The 12,685-nt window shown below is 37.8% G+C and overlaps 1 protein-coding gene across 1 annotated transcript in view; it reads right to left on the minus strand.

Moving 5' to 3' along the window:
- Positions 1-12,685, minus strand: part of CFAP47 (cilia and flagella associated protein 47) — a 458,234-nt gene that overhangs the window by 183,015 nt on the left and 262,534 nt on the right. The window contains 2 exon segments of the mRNA XM_015571970.1: positions 2,950-3,038; positions 4,433-4,583. Coding sequence (XP_015427456.1) covers positions 2,950-3,038; positions 4,433-4,583 — 240 coding nt within the window.

The raw sequence follows: 12,685 nt of genomic DNA on the forward strand, positions 1-12,685 counted from the left end.
TAAGAAAGAAACTAGACCACTGACTTACATCATACACAAGAATAAGCTCGCCCTGACCGGCTTGGCTCAGAGGATAGAGCATCGGCCTGCGGACTCAAGGGTCCCAGGTTCGATTCTGGTGAAGGGCATGTACCTTGGTTGTGGGCACATCCCCAGTAGGGAGTGTGCAAGGGGCAGCTGATTGATGTTTCTCTCTCATCGACGTTTCTAATTCTCTATCCCTCTCCCTTCCTCTCTGTCAAAAATCAATAAAATATATATTTTTTAAAAAAGAATAAACTCAAAATGGTTAAAAGACTTAAATGTGAGCCATGAAACCATAAAAATCCTAGAAGAAACCACAGGCAGCAAAATCTCAGACATCTCTTATAGCTACCGATGTTTACCAATACATTGTCTAGACGAGCTAGAAAAACAAAGGAAAAGTAAGCACATGGGACTACATGAAACTAAAAACCTTCTGCATAGCAAAAGAAATCTGCATCAAAATGAAAATGGAATCTACTGTATGGGAGAATATATTTGCCAATGATGTATCTGATAAGGGGTTAATTTCCAAGATACATAAAGTATTGATACAGCTCAACAAAAGGAAGACCAACAATCCAATTTAAAAAATTGGCAAAGGACCTGAATAGACACTTCTCCAAAGAGGACATACAAATAGCCAAGAGACATGAGAAAATGCTGAATGTCACTAACCATCAGAGAGATGTAAATTAAAACAACAATGAGGTACCACCTAGCACTTACCAGAATGTCTACCATCAATAAATCAACAAACAAGTGCTGGCAAGGATGTGGAGAAAAAGGAACACTGGTACACTGCTGGTGGGAATGCAGACTGGTACAACCAGTATGGAAAACAGTGTGGAGTTTCCTCAAAAAGTTAAAAATGGAACTTCCATTTAAACCCAGTGAACTTACTTCTTGCAATATATCTTCAGAAACCTGAAACACCAGAAAGAATATATGCACCCCTATGTTCAGAGCAGCATTAATTACAATACCTAAGATCTGGAAACAGCCCAGTGCCCATCAGTAGATGAATGGATAAAAAAAGATATGGTACATTTATACCATGGAATATTATGCAGCAGTAAAAAGAAGAATATCTTACCTTTTGAAACAGCATAGAGGGATCTGGAGAGTGAGCATTAATTAATACCTAAGATCTGGAAACAGCCCAGTGCCCATCAGTAGATGAATGGATGAAACAGCTGTGGTATAATTACACAATGGAATACTATGCAGCTGTAAAAAAGAAGGATCTTTTATACTTTGATATAACATAGAGAGACTTGGAGAGTATTATGCCAAGCAAAATAAGCCAAAGACAAATATCTCATAATCTCACTTATATGTGGAATCTAATGAAAAAAGTTAATTGATAAGCAAAATAGTTCCAGAGACAATGGAAGCATGCAACAGAATGATGATTCTCAGAAAGAAAGGGGGACTGGGAGAGATTAACCAAAGAACTTATATGCATATATGCAAAATCCATGGACTCAGACAATAGTGTGGTGAAGACCTGGAGTGGGGTAGGGAGTGGAGAAGATGGGGTCACTGGGCATGGGAAGGGAGACATGTCATACTTTCAACAAAAAAATATAAAATTTAATAACTCTATATGAATTAATTGCCATAAAATTTCCCTTATGTATTTTATTATTTAAAATTTTTAAATCATATATGCCTACTATAAAATATCGATTTTTCAAATGTTATGATTGGTTTTTAAATATTGAGTTTTCAATTTTTGCCTAAGTTTAAGGGCCACATTTATACAAAGGGGAAGTAGTCAAATTACCCCAATTAACAATCTTCTCCTCTACCAAACCATGCACCCTACACAAGTAACAATTTTAATGTGATTTGAGATAAACTATAAAGTAAAAATAAAATATTATAATTTTTTAGAAACATACAAGTATAATATTCTACCAATTCCTGAAACATTGAGATTTTCTTTCAAGTCTACCACTAGAATGCAACGTTTAATATGTTTGATCCTGATTTCCTCTAAAGAACTGCAGTCAGCCATTTGGTTCATTTAAGAGCAAATATTAATACTGGATTAATGATACATTTCTGACATTTTTTGTGCCTTATATTGCAATATAACATTTAATAAAATTATAGCAAATATAATTCTCCCTCAGGGAACTTGGGAACCATACATTCACCAATAACTGTTCAACAAAAGTTTTGTTTTCTCAACAATAAATGATACTGTTAAGAAGATACTTCCAAAAGCCTAGACATGCAGTGATTTTAAATACTGAAAATTATCAAACAGTATTAAGCATGCATACAACTTTTGGTCTCAACACCAGTATTGTTATGAGGATCTGATTTCTAAAGCTGATGGAAAGAGAGTTAGTAATTTAAACAGTACATAAGGCATCATTCTCCATCTTCTCCCACAGCATGTAAATATATGGCAAGATACTTTCCTATTGTGAACTTAAACAGTAATTAAGCATTTTATTATATTTTAATCTCAAGTATATATTGTTGCTATTGTTAAATCTCTAGATGCACAAATATACACATAATGTATAGTTTTAATCAACAATGATGCTTTAAGTAAAAGTGAATTTTTTGCTTGAATAGATATTTCTCTTTTGGAAATTAACAGATGAAATAAATTTAGAAATAAAATATGTTAACTATAAAATTTTTAAAATTGAAAGATTTCAAAAATATACACAAAATTAATAAATTTGATATTACCAGTCTTAGTTTTGTATAGATCAAATAGCATTTCAAGGAAAATTGGTTTACTTTATTAGTTGTTCTATTTTATCTGATAATGCTTATAAATTTATAGCAATGTAAATACAAAAAAATTCTCAAAATTGTTCATGTTGAAGAAAATTATTTATTTCCATTAAGATTGGATATAGTTAACTGTAATAAAATTACATTAAAACAATAACTTACATGAAGTCACCAGCAGTAGGAAAAGGATTTTTAATGTTCACAGTGAATTTTTTCCATGTATAACATGGGCTTTTGCATTTTATCATTTTCTAAAGTAAAAAATAAATAAATAAATAAATAAATAAAGACATACTAAATGGTAAGAACAAAAAAAGAGAACCTGAATCATAAAAGCTTAAAGCATCTAAAAACCTGTTCATTCAAATATAACAATGATATTAATTTATATAAGTCCCTTTGTCCCAGAAACATTGCACTGAAAAAAAATTTGAGTGGGAAGAAATAAAAACATATTTCATATTTTACCTCATCACTGATCAATAGTACTTTTTCTACAACTGAACTGTCATAATATTATCTCCCAAATGTATTTCCTTAAAATATTTTTATTAATGACTGAGCATTTTCAAATTAATTAATTATACATACCTAATAACATGACATAAAGAAGAGGCATGTGTGTGTGTATGCACACAGGTGTGTGAGTGTATGAATACTTATCTGTGTATGTGTGTGAGTGTGATATGCCTGTGTTTATAAGATGGTGGCTTACACTGACATATTTTTAACATAATAAAAGTACAAACATAAAATTTATAATGCAAATTACCCAATGGCTTTCCATAGAGGAAAAGATTCTAGGAATTCTACATTTTCATACTGATGGTGTTCTTACCTTCTTTTATTTCTCCATTATTACACGCTCTACCTCCTGGTAACTAAGACCATGAGTATTCAGATGGAGCAGTAAACCGAGACCATATGAGTTTCAAGTGTCAGCGTTTCTGCCCTGTAGCCATGTTAATGACAGGCTAAAACCATCCATGTCTCTTAGATACATGTGACATAGCAATGTTTTGTTTCAGAAAATTTGTGTGAAAGGACTGGGAAGTGTAAGAGTTCATTATTCAGGAGAAAATCATATGATCATAATACATATCTCAGTGACAATCAAATGCCTGCTTCCTACTCTAGGTGTCATTATCTAATAAGCCAGTCTGTCCATGTGAACATCTTAATGCTCTCCTTACAAAACTGACCATCATTAGAGTCCTTCTACTTACTTCCTACTCATGCCACTGCACACCTAAAATTCTTTATACTCCATATAGAAATATGGCACAATAACAAATTTACTTCTTCTTTACCATATGTCCATGGTAGGACATAATATTTAAACAGAATACTGACTATAAAAAGTCAATCATAGCAATGTCACATTTATGTTACAGAAAATTTAAAAATCCTTCTCCCTCTGGAACATCATCACTTCTCAATAAATCCCAGCCTTAGCATTATCTTTATAATGCCTTTGATACACAGGACACTCAAGAGAAATTAAAGAATGTTCTTTGCTGTGTAAACCACCAACCCTTAATTCAAATAAAAGCAGACACAGGCCCAGGAAAAAGAGCTATGCTTGGGATGCCCAATGGCATGAGAAGAGAAGCAAAGACATACAAAATAGGTAAAATTTACTTACTGTGGAATTAAATTTGCGGACTTCACCCTTAAGAGCAAAAATCATTGTAGTGCCTCCTACTACCATATTAGGTACTGAAATTAGTTTCAGCGAAGCTTTGGCAGGATGGAGGAAGCGACTGCTGAATTTCACAGTAATATGGATTGTGTCTCTATTTAATAAAAGATAAAAGAAAAAATATTTTATTGAAAAAAGATAACTAACAACCTCTGCAATGCAATATAATCATTTATAGAATAAAATTCAAGACTGTTGCAGATCTCAGGAAGTCTATAATCTAGTTATTGTTATCAGTTAAAACATCTTGATCCATCCTTGTGTCCTCTTTGGAGAAGTGTCTATTCAGGTCCTCTGCACATATTTTTTCATCAGATTATTTGCTCTTTTTGGTGTTGAGTTGTATGAGTTCCTTATATATCCTATATAATAAAAGGCTAATATGCAAATAGACCAAACAGCAGGACAACCAAACAACCGAACAACTGGTCGCTATGACATGCGCTGACCACCAGGGGCCATGCACGGAACATGGCAGGCATCAGCAGCAGGCGGTAGAGCACAGAACATGGCAGGCATCGGCCACGGCAGGATGGTGGAGCAGGTGAGCAGGGGCGCCAGACCAAGGAGGGGCGCCAGTCACTGTCATCAGGGCAAGCCTCTGGTGGTTACTGAAAATTCTCTGCTCCCACATGCTGCGGTCCCACCCAGCACTTGCACCTGCTGCCAGCACCAGCCCTGCTTGCGCCTGGTGCTGGTGCCGGAACCGCCACTCACACCCGCTGCCTACACCCAAAACCAGCCCTGATTGCTCGGTGCCATCAGTGGGTTCAAGCGATGGCTTCCATCCCCAATCACCCCTCAGGGCTTCTCCATCTCCCCCAGCCTTAGCATTATCTTTATAATGCCTTTGATACACAGGACACTCAAGAGAAATTAAAGAATGTTCTTTGCTGTGTAAACCACCAACCCTTAATTCAAATAAAAGCAGACACAGGCCCAGGAAAAAGAGCTATGCTTGGGATGCCCAATGGCATGAGAAGAGAAGCAAAGACATACAAAATAGGTAAAATTTACTTACTGTGGAATTAAATTTGCGGACTTCACCCTTAAGAGCAAAAATCATTGTAGTGCCTCCTACTACCATATGCTGCTCACTTGCCTCCCAATCTCTCCTGAGGTCTGAGGCTTGCTACCTAGCCCCTTCAGGGTAGAGTTACAGGCTATAAAAGTACTTAGTTGCAGCATGAAACTGACTGTCAACACAGGGTGTTTTACTGGTGCATGATGCTGTCATCTGGACCCTTTGTTTTTTGGATTATTATTTTTTAAAATTTTTTACTAGAGGTCCAGTGCACAAAATTCATGCATGGGTGGGGCTCCTAGGCCTGGCCAGCAATCAGGGCCGATCAGGTTCCCCGCCTCCCCACCTCGCCACCTCATCCTTCCCTTGCTGCCTGCGCCCCACCACCATGTGGTTCCCCGCCTCCCTGCTTCCTCCTTCCCTCGCTGCTCATGCACAGTCACCATGCGGTTCCCTGCCTACCCACCTCCCCACCTCCTCCTTCCTTTGCCACCCACATCCACCACCACCCACCCCTGGTTCGCTGTCCCAGCCCAGGGTCTGGCCCTGATCGGTGATAGAGACCTGCCAGCTGGGGGGAGGGACTGGGAGGTTGGCTAGCAGGTCCCAATTGAGGTGGGTGAAGGGCAGGCTGATTGGGGCCTGCTGGCTCAGGAGAGGGATGTGGGGAGGAACCTGGGAAGTTGGCCAGCAGGCCCTATCAGCAATCAGGGCCTGCAGGCTGTGGCCAGCTCCTGCATTAAGCTGGATTTATTTTTGATCATTAGTTTATATTTGTTAAGCGTCTTCCCTGGTGGTCAATGTGTATCATAGCAACTGCTCATTCCGGTCATTCCGGTTATTCTGTTGTAATGGTCACTTACGCTTTTATATATATATATATATGTATATATATATATTACAGTAAAAATATATATCATAAAAAGAAATAACAATAATATATAACAGAAAAATTATCACCATAATTTTTAATTGTTCACTACAATACTATTAACTATATGCACATTGTTGTATGACAGATGCCTAGAACATCATCTTACAAGACTAAAACTCTATACCTATTAAGAAATAATTCCCATTTCATCCCCAATCCTAACCTTCCCCTGGCAACCATAATCATACTTTCTGTTTCTATGAATCTGAGTGCTTTAAATACCTCTTTTAGCAAAATCATGCAGTATTTTGTTTTTGTGACTGGCTTATTTCATGTAGCATAATGTCCCCAAGTTTCATTCATGTTCTAGCCTGTGGCAGGATTCCCTTCCTTTTTAAGGTGGAATAATATTTTTTTTTAAAAAATCTTTATTATTGAAATTATTACATATGTCTATTCCCCTCTCCCCCACTGACCCCATCTAGCGCACCCCTGCCTCCCACCCCAGGCCTTCACCACACTATTGTCTGTGTCCATGGGTTATGCATATATATATGCATACAATTTCTTTGAACAACAGTGTATGAGGGTTCTTTCTCCACATCCTTGTCAGCACCTGTTTGTTGATTTATTGATGGCAGCCATTCTGCCCCCACCTTCCCTCTGAGATTTACAGTCTGTTCCATGCTTCATGTCTCTGGATCTATTTTTGTTCATTAGTTTATATTTGTTCATTAGATTCCACATATGAGTGAGATCATGTGATACTTGTCTTTCTCTGTCTGGCTTATTTCACTTAGCATAATACTCTACAGGTCCCTCCATGCTGTCTCAAAGGGTAAAATATCTCTTTTTTATCGCTGCATAGTATTCCATGGTGTAGATATACCACAGCTTTTTTATCTACTCATCTACTGATGGGCACTTGGGCTGTTTCCAGATCTTAGCTATTGTAAATTGTGCTGCTATGAACATAGAGTGCATATATTCTTTCTGATTGGTATTTCAGGTTTCTTAAGATATATTCCTAGAAGTGAGATCACTAGGTCAAATGACAGCTCCATTTTTAATTTTCTGAGGAAACTCCACACTGTTTTCCATAGTGGTTGTATCAGTCTGCATTCCCAACAACAGTGTATGAGGGTTCTTTCTCCACATCCTTGTCAGCACCTGTTTGTTGATTTATTGATGGCAGCCATTCTGCCAGGTGGAAGGTGATACCTAATTGTCATTTCATTTTAATTTGCATCTCTCTCATGATTAGTGACATTGAGCATTTAATTTGCATATCTCTCATGATTAGTGACATTGGCCATTTGTATGTCTGCTTTGGAGAATGTCCATTTAGGTCCTCTGTCCATTTTTTTATTGGGTTGTCTTCCTTTTGTTGATTTATATGAGTACTTTATATATTTTTGATATTAACCCCTTATCAGATGTATCATTGGAAAATATGTTCTTCCATACAGTGGATTCTCTTTTCATTTTGATGCTGTTTTCTTTTGCTGTGCAGAAGCTTTTTATTTGATGTAGTCCCATTTATTTTTTCCTTTGTTACTCTTGCACTAGGCATTGTATCAATTACATTTTTGCTACATTAGATGTCTGATATTTTGCTGCCTATGCCTTCTTCAATAATTTTTATGGTTTCACAACTTATATTTAAATATTTTATCCATTTTAGTTGATTATGGTATATGGTGAAAGTTGATGGTCTAGTTTCGTTTTTTAACATGTGCAACACCATTTACTGAAGAGATTATCTTTATTAAAGTATGCTCTTGCCCCCTTTATCAAAGATTTAGTGTAATGGCTTGTTTCCATTCATGGGCTCTCTATTCTGTTCTATTCATCTCTATGCCTGATCTTATGCCAGTACCAGGATGTTTTGATTACAGTGGCCTTGTAGTATAGCTTAATATCCTGTATTGTGATTGCTCCAACTTTTTTCTTTCTCAAGATTGATGCAGCTATTCAGGGGGTAAGGGGTGTTGTTGTTTGTTTTGATTCCATATAAATTTTGAGACTATTAGTTGTAGATCTGTGAAATATGCCATTGATATTTTAATAGGAATTGTGTTGAATCTATAGATTGCTTTTGGTAGTATGGACATTTTGATGACATTAATTCTACCAATCCATGAATGCATTATATTCTTCCACTTGTTTATATCCTCTTCTATCTCTTTTTTCAACGTTCTATAATTTTCCAAGTACAGGTCTTTTACCTCTTTTGTTAAGTTTATTCCTAAGTATCTTAATTTTTTTGTTAAGATGGTAAATGGGATTGCTTTTCTAGTTTCTCTTTCTGAGAGTTCATTATCTATAATAATAAAAGCATAATATACATCCTTCCGGACAACCTTCTGCATGAAGCCGGGGCTGCGAGGGAAGCCCAGGTCCCAGGTGCCTGCCAACAGCTGGAGGGAAGCCTGGGTCCCAGGTGCCTGCCAGAAGCCGGAGGGAAGCCCCGGTCCCAGGTGCCTGCCAGCAGCCAGAGGGAAGCCCAGGTCCCGGATGCCTGCAGGCGACCAGAGGGAAGCCTGGGTCCCGGGTGCTGGAGGGAAGCCAGTGCCAGCAGCCAGAGGAAGAAAGGCCTACTCTTGCACAAATTTCATACATCAGGTCTCTAGTTGGTGTATAGAAATGCCATCAATTTCTGGGTGTTAATCTTGTATCCTGCTATGTTGCCAAATTTCTTTATTAAATCTAGTAGTTTTTTGGTGGAATCTTTAGGGTTTTCTATGTAGAATATCATGTCATCGTAAATAATGATAATTTTACTTCCTCCTTTTAAGTTTGGATTCCTTGTATTTCTTCTTTTTGTCTGATCACTGTGGCTAGGACTTCCAATAAGTACTATCCTATAAAGAGCTAATATGGTAATTAGACTGAACAGCAGAATGACTGTATGGATGACCTTCCAGACCAAGCCAGGGCTGCAAGGGCTGGCCGAGGCTGCAAGGGGCTCCAAGGGCCGGCCGAGGCTGCAAGGGGCTCCAAGGGGTGGCAGAGGCGCACGAATTTTGTGCATCAGGCCTCTGGTCTGATAATAATCTTTTTCCTGAGACGTACAGAACAGTCAGCCAAATTCACCCAGCCTAGTCCCTCCTCTTGATGTCTTGGAACAATCTATAATAATAAAAGCATAATATGCTAATTAGACTGGACAGCTGAACAACCTTCCAGACATCCTTCCAGACGTTGTTTCGGACGACCTTCCTGATACAGATGGGGCTGCGAGGGCTGAGCCCCTTGCACGAATTTCATGCATCGGGCCTCTAGTCTATATATATAAAGCCTAAGCAACTGTTATGTGAAGTTACAGGAATATTTTACGTAGAAGAGTAACATGACCAAATTTGCATTTTAAACAATCCTTGCCAATCTGATATTGGGAATAGATTGAAAAAAAATCTTTTAGGAGTCCCTTGTAGCAACCCAAGTTAAAGATAATGGTACATTAAATTAGAATGGAAGAGGTAGGTAAGAGGTAAAGATGACAAATATAAGATACATTTGGTAAAATCAAAAGCACAAAGTCATGGATTGGATCTCCATGGACATTGATGGAAAAAGGTGTTTAAGGGAAAGGTCAATGGGGGAAAAAGAAGACATATGTAATACTTTAAACAATAAAGAATTTAATTTAAAAAATAAAATAAAAATGATTATAAGTGTTTAAAAAAAAGAAACAAAAAGATGTTCAAGAATGACCACGTTCTAAAAAGCATGTGCTTAGTAAATGAATTTATGGACCTATACTTAAGTTCTATGTAACACATTTTAAAATACACTATCCTTTCCATGAGGTAATTGCTGGTTTTAGGACCATGAAGAGCTGAGCTTCTCTTGAGTATAGGTATTTCTTTTATAAAAAGATGAAAGAAGGTAAGGGGATTAGCCAAAGAACATATATGCATAACCCATAGAAACAGACAACAGTGTGGTGATGGAGGGTGTGGGGTCTGGTTGGAGGTGGTCAAATGCAGGCAGAAATGGGGACATCCATATAGTATCAACAATAAAAGTAAAGAAGAAAAAGTTTTGTAGTTATATTGATGTATATAAATTACCAGGATTCCTTCCTGAATGTTTTAGAAAGTTCAGAATCAAATGGGTAGTCTACCTCAGGTTATGTATTAGATCCGCAGGCATGTATATCACAAGTATAGGTTTTATACTCCTTCATATTACATGAACCTCATAAGCTATTGCAACTTGGCTTTCAGAAAAGATGGAGAAGAAATATATAACATATCAATGTCAGTGCCCATTTGGCTCAATGAGAATCATGAAGGAAAAAGAAACAGAATGGTTTTCTAAAAATATACTTTCACTTTTACAACACTCTATGGTTATACCTAAATTTAGACATGAAGTTAGATGCAGAAATAAACATGTTTGTTTATATTCTGGCATAGCTGTTTAATCTTTCTATATAAATTATATCTCTGGGAATTTAAATCCACAGCTGGTGGAAATAGCTATTACTAATCGTGATTGAGACAGAATCTAAATCAGGATGTGGTATACATAGATAATTATACAATACCTGATAATGATAAAGCCACAGGTGGGGTTTTTTTGTTTGTTTGTTTGCTTGCTTGCTTAATAAAACAAAAGCTATTTTGTTTCATTAAAATCTTATTAGTAAAAACCAAAGACCATGACATTATTTAGTCTCACTAAAGAGATACTTAAAGAACCACCTAATAATAGTATTCAAGCCTACAAAATAAAATGTATCCAGAAAAGTGAGTAATTGTTTTCCATACACGTGGAGGATTACGCATTACATCTTCTGAGGTTCTTGTGGTTTCCCCAAGAACACTTAGGTGACTTCTTTTTTCCATTTTCCTCTGTTTCTATACACACATCACAAATAAAACAATTATTCAAATTATATCCTTATTGTATATTTGTTTCTATGGCACTGTGCTAGACTGTAAACACTGTGAAGAGTGTTGATGTTTTCATCTATGAATCACCAGTACTTTGAATGACGGAGGGGGATGCTTATTGATTGCTTCCTGTAAGTTCCAGTTACAGTACTAGGTGTTTTGCCTATAGAAGTACATTTATTACTGACAACACTGGGAATAAATATCCTGATCCACATTTTCCAAGTAACAAAATGAAGCTGAATCATAGAGCCTGTACATGTCAGTATCAAAGCCCAGCATTTAATTGTTAAATGACATGATAGAAGCGTTCTAGACCACAATGGCATCTGAAACTGAAATTCATTGCCTAGAAGAAAAATCTTATCAAAATTACAATAAAGGGATTTTTTTAAGCTGCTAATTAGAGAGAGCTGTTGATGAGCATCTCCACAGAGGCTAATAGAGGAAACAAAACTGCCCTATTGCCTAGTTTCAGAGAAGGCAAAATGCGGTTCACACAGCCCTTCCCAAGGCCATTGTTGAATGCCAGGCAACTGGGCATAAAAGCAGAATGTTGCCCTAACCGGTTTGGATCAATGGATAGAGTGCCGGCCTGAGGACTGAAGGGTCCCAGGTTTGATTCCAGTCAAGGGCATTTACCTTGGTTGTGGGCACATCCCTAGTACGGGGTGTGCAGGAGGCAACTGAATCAATGTTTCTCTCATTGATGTTTCTAACTCTCTATCCCTCTCCCTTCCTCTCTGTAAAAAATCAATAAAATATGTTTTTTCAAAAAAGCAGAATGCTTTCACCCTGAAGGGAAATCTGCCGATTAACAAACCTGTGCATATACAAACTCACAATTTACTTTTCTATTGCCATATCATTACATGTGAATGGATCATCAAGTATCACAAGTCATTAGAGTAAATCCTTCAATGTGAAACACCGAGACCAAGGGAAACAACATACCAACTGACCTCAAGAAAATAAATATACAGGGAATAGATGAAAAAGTCAGAGACATTTATGAAACTATTGTGACCCCAAATTAAGAACATGATGCTATGAAATAGAGATATTCTAAGAAAAAGAAAGTGTTCTTATAAGTATACTAGGGGCCCGGGGCACGAAATTCGTGCACTGGGTGTGTGTGTGGGGGGTGTCCCTCAGCCCAGCCTGCCCCCTCTCACATACTGGGAGCCCTCAGGCATTGACCCCCATCACCCTCCAATTGCAGGATCAGCCCCTTGCCCAGGCCTGACGCTTCTGACAGAGGCGTCAGGCCTGGGCAGGGGACCCTCATTTCCCCCATCACTGGTTCTGCCCCCAGCCCAGGCCTGATGCCTCTGGCCCAGGCGTCAGGCCTGGGCAGGGGACCCCCAGACCCCTCTGATTGCTGGCTCTGCCAC

This window comes from Myotis davidii, unplaced genomic scaffold (genome assembly GCF_000327345.1).
Source record: "Myotis davidii unplaced genomic scaffold, ASM32734v1 scaffold1107, whole genome shotgun sequence".
Lineage (NCBI taxonomy): Eukaryota > Metazoa > Chordata > Mammalia > Chiroptera > Vespertilionidae > Myotis > Myotis davidii.